The following is a 15,732-nucleotide window of genomic DNA, read 5'->3' as shown; positions in this document are numbered from 1 at the left end:
TCCCAATCTGCCACTTCACAATTCGTTCCCTTTGCATTTCCTGCCAAACCACTTCTCTCATACACATCCTCTTTACTTTCTTCATTCCATTTAGTCATACCATATGCTCCTCTCAAATGACTCATTTCCACAACCTGGATTCTTCTTCTGTGTGACTCATCACATGGCCATGTTTCAACTACATAGGTCAGGGTTAGGAGGACTATGCTGTCCCTTGTTCGCTTCCAGACTAACATAATCTGTACCTTTTATTATTGTTTGTGTTTATAACCTGCAGTGATATATACAGTGTATTTCATAAACCTCTGCTTATGCATACTAATTAAAGATTTAGACATTTTTTGATATGTACTCATATTTCAGTTGTTTTCTCTCATAAGCTTACTTTAGTATCCATTAACATGCCTGGAGGAATGAGCAGGCATAGCATGTATAGAAAGAAAAATTTGTAGCTATTGCAGTTGACTGTGTTTTTTGAAAAATCAAAATTTTTTTCTGAGAGCAGGATTTAATGATGAATTGTTGAAAATTCATATTTGCAAAATCATAATATTTGTCCATAGCGATAAGATTTAATGGCATAGATTACGAAAATATAACAAAATTTGCTTAATATTGTCTGCAAAATCACCTTTTTATTTCATCCCTGTTGTTTGTAGCATTTAAAAGAAATAATTTTTTTTTCTAAATTAATTGTAGAACGAAAGAAACTAGGAATTGGGCAGAGTGCTGAAATGAATACCTTATACCGCTTCTGGTCATTCTTCTTACGAGAACACTTCAACCGTAAGATGTACGAAGAATTCAGAAGACTGGCAAATGAAGATGCTAAAGTTGGCTACAGGTTAGTTGATGCTTTGTTAGATGTAATAAGTGAAGGACTTGTAAATTATTCTGTTGAAGCTCTCTTCATAGATTGGTTGAAAATACAGTGACTTTTTTAAAAAAGTTAGTAGGATGAAGTACATATTCTATAACTAGTTGTGCACATTTGTCATAGCAGTGAATTCATAAGGTTACATAGTCCTAACAATTGCAACAGTGAAAGTGTAAAGGTGGAGTACAGGCCCGACACAGTATCTCTTTCAGTATTGAACTCGGCATACATTTTACTGTATATGATATGATGGTTCAAGCAATGCTTCTTCATGAGCATTTTTGTTTTGTCGCTCTTGCCTTTAATCATATGGCGTTTTATTTTCCCCTTTCATTTCTTAAGGAGCAAACTTTTCAGTATTTACTTCATATTGATACCATCTCAGTATTTCACCATGTGTTCCAATTATAAGGAAAGTAAGAATTGCAGCCATCACAAGAGGATCTGAGTGGATGCTTTGGCTGCTTTGATGGAAGGGATAGAAACAGCTGTAGAAAATCTGAAGTTGACAGTGTAGTGTACAGTTGGGAGGCATGGGACCGCTGGTATGAATTAGAATGTGGAAAAGATCGTAAAGGTGTGTGCTGAGGGAAGGAGATGCATAGTTTAGAATTTTTTAAGATGGGTCACATTTTTGGCCAGCCATAGTACATCGCACTGAACCACTTTTATGTTTTTTAAACTTTCTTTTTCATTTGAATTCCCTGCTGATGTATGATTCCATATCTTATTCATAGGTGAAAAGAAAATGTATAAATGCATCATAGTCATCCATTAATCTTCAAAGAAAATGTAATTGTGCTTTGTGGCTAGATGTAGTACAATGCGCCAAGCCTTATCTGTGGCTCAAAACATGTATCCTTATTTGACTTCTTTGCCGATGTGTGAATCCACATCTTATCCATTAATGTTATAAGCAACATAAGAACACAGACCATAGAAAGGTCTATGGAGCCTGGTTGTGGATAGGGATGTGTTTTGATGCATCACACATGGCACCTTGAGAATGAGTCTGAGTGGATGAGGCCTTTCATTGTTTGTTCCCGGTGCTACCTTGCTATCACAGGAATGGCACTCAAGTATGAAAAAAAGCTGGGATTAATATCACTATCACCCATAAATCATCAGTGATGATAGATCTCAGGCTTGTATCAAAACATTTTATTTTAATACCCAGTGTATACCAAATGAATTTTCAAAATTGGACAACTGTTTTGGAAGAAAATTACAACTTTCATTTCAAAATCTTGGTTATATAAGAGAAATAAGATTTCATTGCCAAGTCTGCAGTTCCTGGCTACACACTATTTATCACTAATAAGAGAGGATAAAGTAGATGGTGTTGTCTTGCTTTTTGTTAAAGATCGTCTTAAGCATGTGCAGAAAGTATTGTAGTAATTGATAAAGTAAACTCCATTTTTGTAGAAATCAAATTTAATTTTAGTAAGAAAAAACTAAGATTAGTGCATAGGCATCCAGTACAGACACCAGAGGTAGTCAAAAGTGTTTATGATCTGTAAGCAGAAAATTAATGAATATGATTGGATCATAGTTGGAGATTTTAACATACCATTGTCCAAGTGAGGAGGAGAATCCCTTTCCAGAAGCTTCTGGGTGGACACTCCCTAAATATGGTTAATTGATTGCACCCAGATACAATTAATTGGGAAATGTACTTGCACTGAGAACACACAAGCTTTCATATTAGCTGCAAATGAGGATCTTGTCGATAATGTTTAGGTTGGTGAAAAGTTTGGTACAACTGTTCACTGCAAAATATCTTTTATTGTGAATTTTGATGTAGCAAAATAGAGTTGCAAAAAATATACCAGATTTTAATGATCTCGTTGTTCTTGACAGGCATATGTGGGATGATACAATATAGTTATAAGGAAAGCTTCAGGAAGACTTTCAAAGTAGTGTAGGGAGCATATGTACCATTGTGTAAGTAACTAGCCTTTTACCAAAATGAAGTGAAGTGGTGGAACAATGATGTGAAGACATACCTGTACGAAAGTAGCATATAAGAAACACGGAAACCAATAACCAACACAGTAGATCATGTAAATTTTCCTGGCGAAATGGGAGACTTATACATTAAATTTAAGCATAGAAAGTATATTGCTTGAGTCTGTTTTTGGAGGATATAGGTCTTCCCACCTCCAACCCGTCTGCTTCCAGCACCTTGCAGACCCAGTCATTGTTCTTAGACTCTTACTTGTAACTCCTTCGCCACCTTGTCTTTATTCAGAATAAACAACTGTGGTAACATTACACATTATTGATGCAGACCATCCTTCACCAGGGAACTACTGATAGCTCTTTTTCCACATGTGCCATACTCTCTCAGCTTCCAACAGAAACTCTTCACTGCATTTAGTGACATTATTTACCCCATATATCCTTAACACCATCCATAAGGCATCTTTGTCAATGTAAGTGTATGCTTTCTCCAGATCTATTAGTTCCACATAAAAATTTCTTCCTTTTTCCCAAGTATCTCACAAATATTCTGCAGAGCAAACACCTGGTCCATAAATCATCCGTCTTTTTGAAACCACATTATTTCTTCCGAAGCTGCTAATTTAGATTTTTGAGACAAATGTTCCCAACAATGTAATGAACTTGAACTGAATTCTTTCTCCACAGGTATGGTTTGGAGTGTCTATTCCGGTTCTATAGCTATGGATTGGAGAAGCGCTATCGAGATGAAATCTATAATGACTTCCAGGAAGAAACTTTACGTGATACTGACTTTGGTCAACTTTATGGTCTTGAAAAATTCTGGGCATTCCTCAAGTATTACAAAAATAGTGGTATTCTTGTGGTGCAAGAGAGACTTAAAGAGAGGCTAGCAAAATATAAGAGTATTGAAGATTTTAGAGTAGAAATGGTAAGTGTTTATTCCAGTGTCATTTGATTTTTTTAAATATATCTAGTTCATAAAATTTTGATTGCTGCTCATTGCACTCATTTTCAGTAACCATCACAAAATTGTTGCATATTTAGATTTGATGTAAAGATGGCAAAAAGTAGACTTTTTGTAAACCTAATCTTTGTCAGTAAGTTTTATAATTCACTTTGACATATCAGAATTGAGAGTTTTTGTTAAAAGAAAAATGCCTTGAAAACAAATGTTATGAGACTTGATGGTTCCAGATCAGCTTACAGCTGTGGTTATTCATTGATTAAGGTATCGGAAATACTAACATGAGCCTTATTTTTCCATTGTAGTCCTTTTATTGTGAATTCCCTGATGTGAAAAAAATTCCAGTATGATATATCTACATTATACAGTATTGAAGAAACTCAAAAATATTGTATACTTTCCTCTTTTTTGATGTGGGAGGATGTTGATTTGACAGATAACAGACCTTGATGATTATGGGTTTTTCTTTACATTTAATTTTGTTCTGCATTCAGTTGCTTTTTATATTTTACTCTGTGCCAAGATGACTTGCTTAACCCTTATTTGACAAGTTGTGGGTTTAGAGTCATAATTGTGGCATGACACTGAACAGCATAAAGCCAAGAAGGTCGCATGGCTCAATGAAAGGTTTAAGGCTTTGTTCTTATGAAAACCCACTAGGATATTATACAAATAAATATTCAAAGTTAAATACAACACCTAGAATAATATTTTAAAATAAATAAGACATTAGGAACATTAGTAAAAGTAGTCAGGAGGAACATTAGGTAGGAGCCTCTGCAAATGCTGTGCTAGAGTTGTCTTCTTGCCAGTGGCCTGTTGACTTGTGTATGAAGTACATATAGGTCATCATACCAATGGGAAAAGTCAGTTATAAAGGTTTTAACGAAAAGCAGAGTACATTGCTTCTTATGCATGGATTGAGGATGTGGATGTATGATATCATGGCAGAGTATAACACCTCATGGATTTGGGAATATAGATAGACAGAGAAAATATGACATTCTCTGAACTTAAGAATAAAGAAAATAAATCTTCTGTAATGATTTATCATCTTTTTCAGCCTGAAGAATATGATGCAGCCCGAGAAGCTAGAAAAGCACGTATACGCACAAGATCAGAGAATGAAGGCACGATGGAAGGAACCTGTGATGGTCACCAAAAGTATGAATACAACTGTGGAGGGGCCAGACGGCGACAGCGTCGGGCTTCAGAGGGTGATGAAGCACCTCACCAGGTGGATTATCATTCCCATCAACATACAAGAGTAAGAAATAGCTCTGGAGAACATTTTGTAATGAAGGTAAGTTTAAGCTAGATTTTCCTTTCTGTAACTTTTAAATTTCTGCCTCACCCACATGTGGACTACTGGCATTCTTCCCATGAACATACAATCTTTCCTTGTCATACATAACACTTGATGACGCTTAACTTACACAGCTCATTCTTCATAACTCTAGATTTACCTGCAGTGAGCACTATGTACCAGCTATGCCTTTTGGCAAAATGGTAGGAGCAGTAGATAGAAGCTTCTGTTAGCAACATTTAGGCTGGAGCATAAGGTACAAGTAGTTGGTAGGAACATTAGGCAGGAGCCATAAGTAGAATAATCAGTAGAAACATTTAGGTAAAAGCCTCTGCAAACACTGTGGTAGAGTTGACCCCTGCCAGTGGCCTCTTTAGGCTGAGACACTAAAGGCTAAGAAGTGCCATTAGAGTTCATTAGTTATGGAGACTCTATTGCTGTGGCCACTCCCTTGAGAAAGTCCAGGTAGGAACAGGTGTCAGTGATTTAGATGGATAACTTAAACTTTGTCATTTTTCCTTTCGTTTGCATGGTATGGTATGCTGAGACCTGAGTCTGTCATTATTAGCCATGCTGCACAGACTACTCATGACTATTTCAGATGACCTGTCATTTATCACCCTCCTACACATCATTCATGTTATTTATCCATCATCCACCTCTTGTGATTGTGATTGTATGGGCCCCTATACCTAAAGGCAAAGGCAAAAGACATTTCAGCCCACATGGTTAGCCATCTCAGTCAGACTTGTGTCATCTACATAGCTTGTTCAGCACATACACAACTTTTCTGTTTTATCAAACAGCATACCAATTCAATGGATGTGCGAACTTTTACTTTCCACTTAAATATTCAGCTTACTATAGGCTTTACTTGCTCTACAGTAGCAACAGTTAAAGCTAATAGAGAAACTATCAGTGTCAGTGCATAGGCAGCTACTCCTCTAAGAGTATGTGAAGTGTCTTGTAATATAAGTTCTGTGATGGAAAGTGAGTGTGGCTGGAGGATAGATATCAACATCACTTTATTTTCACTATTGTTAAACATTGTCGGTATTATCTTTTATAAGGTTTATTATTGTGTGCAGTCATCATTTGTATAAATTTTTTGCATGTTGACAGAAATGTATTTTTGTAAGAATACATTTCTCTTATAGTATTGGAAGTCAATAAGAAATTGAGTCTTTTTTTATTGATATTTCACTTAGAGTAACACTCTCTAGGAATAGAATCCCATTGTTAAATGAGGGAGTGGTGTATGTGCTTTCCAAATTCGGTATTTCAAATACTGTTTACTTTAATGTTTCTTGCTCGTAACTGTTTTGGAAGAGATGTGACCAAAATAGCATTGTCCAAGAGCGTTTTTCCAGTCATGTACAGATGAATATTTTTTAAAAGACTGTAAAGATGCATTTTTTCAATTTCCTTTCTTATGTGTTTTATTGTATATAACTTGTATTTATTTAATTTTTAAGGTTGGTGGATCTAGAAGTCGACACTCAAGTGGACAAATGCAGTGGCAAAGAGCTGAGAGTAGTGGAATTTACAGGAAACCTAAGCAAACACAGTACAAGACTAACACATCCACATCTACAGCCAAAACTCAGCAATCCCAATCTCAATTAAAACCCACAGACAACTGCAAAGGCTCCAGTCAAGTTAAAACTAAACAGGAAACTTTGTCAAAAGCAGATATGTCAAAACCAGCAGTAATGAAAACCTGTAAAGTAAATCATACCACAAAATCTGAAACGGGTAAATCAGACAGTATAACAAAAGTGCCGTCAGAATCAACAAAATCATCAAGTACCCCAAAGACAGTTTCAAAAACAGCTCCAGTTCCTGTTCCTCAGCCACCAAGCTCATCAAGTTAGGGTTTGGTAGCTGATTTTTTCTTTTCTTTTTAAGAATGATGAGCCAACTCAGGTTCCTCTGTTGAGGAATATGTTTATATGCAAATATTCAGTGGCTCATTGCAGTAAAAAACAATATGTTGTTTGTTATGAATTTCTTGATATGACTGTGTGAGAGGGGTTAATATTTCTATTTGTTAATTGTGTTCGTTGAGTCTGTTGGCTATACTTTTAAGATATATTTCACAAACTAAGTAAATCTTTATTTTTTTAGTGGTTTAAGGATTAGAAACAAAAGAACCTTCTCGCCCTGTAATTCCAGATCAGTAATGCCAACTCTTTGATAAATGTTACATTGTTCTGCTGTGGTTTTGAGGAATTGTTGTTCATAATTAATCTCATCAAACTCACAAGTAGAACTGCATTACTTATCATAATATTCTCTTTTTCCAATCGAAGGGGAATATCTTAGAACCTAAGTATAGGAAAAGTATATATTTGTAAATATTGGATTGTTTACTCATTAATCAGTATTGATTATTGCACCAGATATTAGAAAATATGACTTAATAATTTATACAATTTTTCATATATATATATATATATATATATATATATATATATATATATATATATATATATATATATATATATATATATATACATACACAAACACACATATACATATATAGTATAAACACATGTATAAGAATAGTAGTTGCTGCCAGCCACAATCCATTTTGCAGCTTTTATTAACACTTTAAAGTGTAGCTCAGCAGCTGATCAGAATGGAAGTAGAGAAAATCTTTTCTTGGCCTTTGGGGGAGATTGCAGTCTAAGTTGAAGGTCGATATTGTAAACTGGATGTGCAGTACCTTTAATTTTCTGCAGAGTTAATTGTAAAATTCTCTGGCTGGCTGTAAGATTTTCAGGAAATTTTCATTAATTAATATCCTCTGCTGGCATCACCAATGTATGTCATATGTAATATATAAAAGCCCAAATATTCCTTGACAGTAGTTAAGATTGCATCTTAAAGACTTGTTGATTCTATGGGCAGCTTCTTCAGTGGGGATGCAAGATAATTTGATATGGTCAGTGGTTTGTGCCTTTGTAAGTATCTCAGCAAAGCTCTCAGTATCATATTCAGTATATAAGAAACAAGCTTTATTGAAGTACTTTCTGAGGAACACTTCTAATCCAGTTTTAATCTCTGGGGTATACTGGATTTGTCTCCAGTTTGCATGCATTACCCCTTGGAATTGAATGTTATCGAGAACTATATAATTCTTGACAAATTCATTATCTATTGAAGCGTAATGAAAGTAGGTGCTCATTTCATCATATATTTCCACAATTGAGATATTAAGGACTGGAATGTTTTCCACAATGTTCAGAGAGGTTGATTACTACCTAGGTTTATTTTTCTAATGTTTGTAGACATTATATGTCTATTTGATGAATTTTCTGGTAGATTTTATTTGCCTTTTTATCTGAAGTGGCTTTCCTTGATACATAAAGCTTCTCATCCCATAGTTGATATTTTGGCAGTGGTGTTTTATGTGGGAAGTTGCATAAAGTTTTCCTTTCCACTTGTATATAGTTGGTAATAATCTAAGTGTGTCAGGTAGCACTGAGGTTGCTGTGCAACTACAGTAAAACAAGATGCTTTGGGGGAGAGGGAGGGGAAATAGGGCTTATTTCATTGTAAAGGATGCACCATTTTACAGAATGTACCACATGTAAATATGACATTGTTGTGGTTATGTGATAAATATCTTAATGGTGCCACCTTTTGTTTTTCTTGAAATTCAATAAGCATATTGCTGTGAAAATATTTTAATAAGCACCAGCGGGACAAAATTGTTTTATTATAACAAATATATAGATTATTCTAGTTTATAAGTTATGTCATATAAAATTGTAAATAATTCATAGGGACAGCATTGAATACACTTTGGGTTAAATTTTTGTTGTTGCTAGTATGCATTAACTAAAAATGGTGTAGCTTCTTATTTCCCATTTTCTGATATTGATACTTGTTTGCATTTAAGTTTTTTATTTTTATTTTGATTGGCCTTCAGACAAAAAAGTACAAAAGGTTTGTTATTAAATTACTTTACACACGTAAAATCCCAGTTTTTGTGTGTGTGTCGGCAGATGCATTTCGTGATTTCCTCATTTTATTTTTAAAACGCTCATGTATAGTAAGGTTTAGGGATAGTACTTTGTTACATTTTGGGTCATTGTGTTTTCTCATTTGAGTCATGCCAAATTGAGTGTAGTATATTTGCCATGATCACTTATCCTGTCCCATAGCTTATCGCTGTAACCTAAGTCAATTATAAGGATATAAAAAAAAAAAAAGACTTTAAATACAGTTATGATTTTTTAGATATCCTCAGCAGAAATCTCTTCAGTCCTGCATCTTATTATAGTCTTATCATAGGTGCTCTGATGATGGAAAAAAAAAAAAGTTTGATGACTGTAAATGTAGGTCATGCAACATTTGATATACAGTAAATATAAAAAGTGACTTTGCTCAGAGTTATAGGGTATCGATTATGTATGCACACCTTCATCAGAGTCAAGAGCAACACATTCAAGGTGCTACTTGTTCCTGACAACACCAGGACAATCCAAGCACCTTGAGAATATCAACTTCAGTGTTGACATCATGTTCCTACCCTATAATACAACCTCATTGCTGTAGTCTGTTGATCAAGAGGCTATAGCAACATTTTAAGGTCTTATACTTCAGGTGGACTTTTTCTCAACTGATGGATGACACAGTCCAAGGAAGCAAGTGATTGTGGAAAGCACATAATGTGAGAGATTCAACTGACATCATCATGGTTTCTTAGGATAAAGTCAAAACATCCTCTCTGAACTGTTTTCATGGAAAGCTTTACGGAAATCCTGTGTGAATGATGTCAAGGAGTTCCCCAAGTATATTACAACAGTGTGTGTGGTCATTAACCTTAGACATAAGGTGGGTAAGGAGGGCTTCTTAGACCATAAGGAACCTGATATCATGGAAATTATTAATTTCTGTGATGTGGAGTTGGATGTGAATGGCCTCATGGATGTTGCGTCTTGCTGACAAAAATGAAGAATGTGTTTAAGATGTGGTTCTTGATGTTAATGGCTTTACAGTAGAGAAAGCATTTGCTCAGTCTGGACTGGACTTCGACCCTAATCTGGAAAAAGCCGGTGATTTAAGGAGTTAGAATGCTGTGCTTGCTCCCAAGGAAATTCATACCCAAGAGTTCTTTAAGCCTCACTTGCCTTCTTCTTGCCCATCAAGCTCTCCCACCCACATCTCTCCCTCTTCCACAATCCTGTGGACTGTCCAGCATGCCATCACAATTGATGCTTTCTGGCAGATAGCCCCCTGCTCTCTCCACTCAAATGTTACCCTTCTTGTGCTCCCAAGTATTAATGACCTAGATAACCGTCTCCTTTATCTCTTCCTTGCAATAGATTTTAGACCACCCCCTTGTCCACCTCAGCCAACATGTCTGCTTTTGGTGAGTGCACATTACTTTTGTTTACATAGGTAGTTGCTGGATGAAGGTGTAAATGCTTTTTTGTTTAGATCGCTGCTCTCTTTGGCACTTCTGTAAAATGGTAATGGCTTGAATGTCATAAGATATTGGCTGATATTCCCAAAACTTAACGAGACACTGGTCAAAGGCATTCATTAATGAGAAACTATTTCATTTGGCAGAGTACCACATATCCACAATCCTCTGTGTGAAAGTGTAGTTCCTGATATCCAATTTGCACACATCCTTACAAAGCTTCAAGGTATGCCCTCATCATTCAAACTTTGCTACCTTTCTGCATTTCACAAACTTTTATATCACGTATTTCATTTATGTGGTGGGGTAGCAACGGGAATGGATGAAGGCAGCAAGTATGAATATATACGTGTATGTATATGTACGTGTATGGGCGTTTATGTATATATATGTGTATATGAATGGTTGGGCCATTCCTCATCTGCTTCCTTGTACTACCTTGCTGATGCGGGAAACAGCGGTTAAATATAATGAATGAATAGATATATATAAATTCATTTATAATCATACATATATATATCAGTCACATCACCGGTATTATGCCTATAAACTAGAATCAACAGATTCAAATGATTTCGTCTTTTAGTGTATGAGAGTCTTGAGGGAGCCAAGTAGCCTAATGGCCCTCTTTGGAGTATTTTCAATCATATCTGTGTATATTTAACTTGTAGAGATACCAAACAGTATTATGGAGTTCTAAATGTGGTCTAACTGGTGCTTTATACAGTAATGAATATGTCACCAGAAGAAATGTGTGTCTCCTTTGAATTGTTTCCATTATTTTATTGCTGCTCTCAACTTTTTCATTGAAATGAATCTTAAAAGACAATTTAGGGCCATTGTGTACTTCAAATGCCTTTTTTACTGTTCACATTCTCCATCCAATATCTTCCATTCCTCTGGTTGTGGTGTCACATCTGATATTGGTTGTCTTGTACTTTTCCTTAGGTATACTACTGGTGACGTCCCTCCACTGTGAAGTGTTGTCATTCACCACCCCCATTGTTTCTCCTAGAAATGAGCATAATCATATATCTTCTTAAGGATATCTTGTGGAACTTTGTTAAAAGCCTTTGCATACATAATATGTATATATAATAACCAAGTATCTTTTGCTTATCAGTTATTTCAGTCCATTTTTCTTATGTTTTTTATCACTTGTAGTGCTATTAATCTGCCTTGGTAAACCCTTACTGGCTTTTTTTTAAAGAAATGATTCCCCTGCATGACCTAAAATTTTCTCTCTCAATAGCCTCAATTCCTTGCAGATCATGCTGGTCAGACTAATGGGCCTAAAATTATTGGATAGGTTTATTTTAACCTTTTATGAAAATGGCAGAGACTTTACCCTTCTTCCGGTCCTGCAACTTTTTTTTTTTAAGATATTACAAATATCAATGCTAGTGGATAGCTAATTACATTTTTTACCTCGTTTAATAACCTTGGGTGATGTCTATCAGGTTCTGATGATATGTTAATTTAAGCTCTTTGAATCTTTTTGCTACAGTATCCTTTTTAATTGTCATGACCCTTGACATCTGTGTTGTGGCCATATATCCTGTATCCTCCTCGGTGAATACACAAGCAAAGAACTGTGGTTGTCTCTGCATTTTCCTCAGCTGTACAGGCCTTCATCATGGTCAGTGTTGTTCTTAATTAATTCTGGAATACCTCTTCTCAATGAAGTCTTCATATTTACAAATTCCCAACTAACTTTGCACTTGTTTTGGCATGTTTGGCTCTTTCATTTCGTTAGCTCTGATTATTCCATGTAAAAGCCTTAACTTGGTTTTTGTATCTTACATTGGACTTGATATATACCGTCCAAGTTTACATATATCTTTGCCAACTTCTAGTCTTTTTTCTAAGATTTTCATGATCTCTCACACTAGAGCTTTATTATTATTAATCTTGCTCTAACACAAAAAATCTGAAATTTCTTTTCAAACCAATCTCCTTCATTAAGAATACCACACCTCCTCCCTGACCATCCATTACTTAATCTTGTAGACCAGATTTTACATCTTACCTTTCACTCCGTCTCATTCAAAGGTCTCATTACCTCTCAACCTCATGAGAACATGAGTGGAAGAAGTTGAAGAATATAACCCCTAGACATACAATATACCCCTTTATGGGACACCTGGGGCTCCATTAACGAGGTCTTGGGGAAACCACAGAGAGGCACATGGGGCTTGGTTGTGGATAGTGCTTTAATATTAAACATGACAGCTAGAAAATGGATGTAGGTGAATCGGTCCTTGCTATGGCTGTTCTTGGCTGCCACTACCTCATAATTTGAGAAATGGCAAACATATTTTTTTTTCCCCAAAAGAAGGAACAGAGGGGGCCAGGTGAGGATATTCCAAAAAAGGCCTAGTTCTCTGTTCCTAACGCTACCTAGCTAACGCGGAAATGGCGAATAGTTTAAAAGAAAATATATATATATGTGTGTGTGTGTATTATTAATATTTAACCCCAAGACCCTTCTCCATCAGTTCCTGCAACGTCATTGCTGCGCTATGGTCAGTAACTGGGGAAAGATGGCTTCTTTGATAAGATTGTGTTACCTTATCAAAGGTAACATCAATTTGTGACAACCAGAAGTAGCCGGAGTCCAGTAACACACACTTGTATACCTTTACCTTTCTGCCCCAGGAGTCCCTTCAATCCCTGTAAGCTGCCTCCATCACACCGTAAGCTGGCCAAGTCCTCCCGTCAAGGCCACAGATTATTCCGTGCTAGTGTATGCATTTATATGCAGGGCAATTAAGTTGTAAACGCTCGGTGTGTTCTTTATGGTGGTTACTTCGTGGGAATGAAGGGTCTTAGGATATGTTGAAATGGTGTTTGATATTCAGCCTGTTAGCGGGAGAATGTGACTCGTGTATGTCTAGGGGTGTGTTTTCTGATGGATTGTTTCCAGAGGGTTAGAATTTAAGACTGAGTTGGGAGGTCGGTTGTTTAGTGCTTGAGGGGTTATTTCAATGGGTATTTGTTTTGTCAGTGTTCTGTTTGTTGGAGGTAGAGTTATCTGTAAGTATGAGTTACTGATGCATGAGAAAGAGGTAAGCCTTTTGTTTCTTTTTGGGTTAATAGAGTGGTCTGGGTCTGTGTCTAGTACTGCTGCTTAGAATAGAATTGAAGGCTCAGCATTTTTAGGAGGGGCTGTATTGGTAGATCTTTGTTTCATGGTGGTGTTTTAATTGTTTGTAGTTGTTAGGCAGCCGCTGACTATTCCAAGTACACGCACACATATTCATACTTGATCGCCGTTTCCCACGTTAGCAAGATATTGTCAGGAACTGACGAAGAAAGGTCGTATCCGCTCATCCATTATTTAACTGTCATATTTAGATTCAATGAAACGGCTCCTTATCTACATCCAGGGCCCACAGAACTTTCCATGGTTTACCCCGGACGCCTCACATGCCCTTTTGGAGCCCATTATCAACATGACTCTGCTCCAAATCACTCTTATCGTATGAGCGTCTTTCAGTTGAAATTAACTGTGAGCTTCATTGGACTTCTTTTTAAAGTGAAAAGAGAAACTAAGTTAAAAAATGTTTCGGCTACTAAATATAACGTTAAAATTGCCCCACACATATGAAGTAATGGGCTTCGATATTTTTTTTTTTCTCAAAATTTCGCGGAACCTTGGTTGCGAAATCGGTGGTCTAGTACTTTGATAGGAAGTGGCAAGGTTGAACGTCATTGGCAGTAAGGTAAAATAAGAGAGTTTGACCTCATTTCAGGGAACTAAGTGACGTGTGAGTGGAAACGTTGACTCCAAAGATCATAACGCACGTACAATAGTTAACGTCTAGCTGCCATATGTGTAGAAAGTGTGTAACGAGCTGTGCAGCACATTACTTCTCGAAACTCTTCCTGTATTGTATAAACAATAAGAAATCTTACTTCTCAACGCTCATTCTGTGTTGTATAATCAGTAAGAAATCTTACATTACTTCTCAAAGCTCTTCCTGTGTTACATAAGTAGTAGGAAAACTTGCATTACTTCCCAAAGCTCTTCCAGTTTTGTTTAAGCGGTAAGAAATCTTACATTACTTCTCAAAACTCTTCTTGTGTTGTGCAAACAGGAAGAAAACTCTTCCTGTGTTGTATAAGCAGTAAAAAAAAAAAATAGAAACATTTTGCATTATTTTCTGACGATGGCGCATTTCCATGTATATTTTGCTAAAATCATTACAGTGACCATTTAGAATAATGACTTAAACTCGTAAAACATTCTGGTAACCCTTAAATAACAGTTAATTTGCCAAAGGCTGAAATTTCCCTTATATCAAAAAAAGTATCAACGAAACCAGGGAAAAGGTTATGAGTGAACAGCTGACGAAACCAGTTTGTAATATTCAAAGTGAAGGTCCACTTTTCTTTCTTGGTCCAGACTAAGTAAGCATCAGGCTGCATGCATTTACAAAGGAAAAATCATAAGCCTTGGACCAGACATTAATTCATATGAAAATCCGAAATGTGCGATTGACGACCTATATGGATGACTTAGACATATAGAACAACAGGATTGTCTCATAGGTGTGTACTGTTCTATGAAAATCATATGTCTGATTTTACGTCAGTATGAATAATTTTATGTATGTATCAGTGTCATAAACTGTGATATCTTTATAAGATCAATCACAGCGATAAATATATCTATTATATAAGGTTCTCGACAGGTATCCACAGTACCCATGCAACCGGTGTCCGGAAAGTGATATAAAATTGTAGGTTGTTCTCAAGTGATTTGTGTCATTTTCACTAATTTCAAATACTGATAATTAATAGCCCACTCATTCTTCCTTAGAAGGTTTAGAAAACCACATAAATATTCTATAGTTTTCTGAGGTTTTGTGAAACAAAATATGTTGATATCACATCTTCGTTGTATTTCATATTGATAATTTCTTAGGCCCTTACAGAAAATATAGACCAAAACCCTTCATCATTATTGTCTTGAATAGCTTGGCGATACTTGAGAATAAATTTCTGGCTCTTGCTTCAGTTTTCATTGATATCTTTGGATGATTGCCCAATGTTATCGCATTCGTAGAGTACAATGGCGGCACATTCAAATGATTATTCTTGATCTTTAATGCATTTTCAAAGTTTAGAACCAAATTGCATAGTTATGAAAGTAAAGATTAGTTGTGTGACCTTGAATT

General features: G+C 36.0%; 1 protein-coding gene across 6 annotated transcripts in view; it reads left to right on the top strand.

Annotated features, from left to right (window-relative positions):
• The window catches only part of larp (La related protein), a 99,184-nt gene extending 89,839 nt beyond the window's left edge, over positions 1-9,345 (top strand). For all 6 annotated transcript variants that reach the window (XM_071680605.1, XM_071680601.1, XM_071680604.1 and 3 more), the window contains 4 exons: positions 700-844; positions 3,527-3,770; positions 4,870-5,109; positions 6,588-9,345. In XM_071680605.1, the coding sequence (XP_071536706.1) occupies positions 700-844; positions 3,527-3,770; positions 4,870-5,109; positions 6,588-6,986 (1,028 nt within the window). In that variant the 3' untranslated portion in view covers positions 6,987-9,345. The remainder of the gene's footprint in view (positions 1-699; positions 845-3,526; positions 3,771-4,869; positions 5,110-6,587) is intronic.
• Positions 9,346-15,732: the final 6,387 nt, after the last annotated feature.

Source organism: Panulirus ornatus, chromosome 31 (assembly GCF_036320965.1).
Source record: "Panulirus ornatus isolate Po-2019 chromosome 31, ASM3632096v1, whole genome shotgun sequence".
Taxonomy (NCBI): domain Eukaryota; kingdom Metazoa; phylum Arthropoda; class Malacostraca; order Decapoda; family Palinuridae; genus Panulirus; species Panulirus ornatus.
Note: the sequence above shows the minus strand (reverse complement) of the source record. Positions and strands in the feature narration are given on the sequence as shown.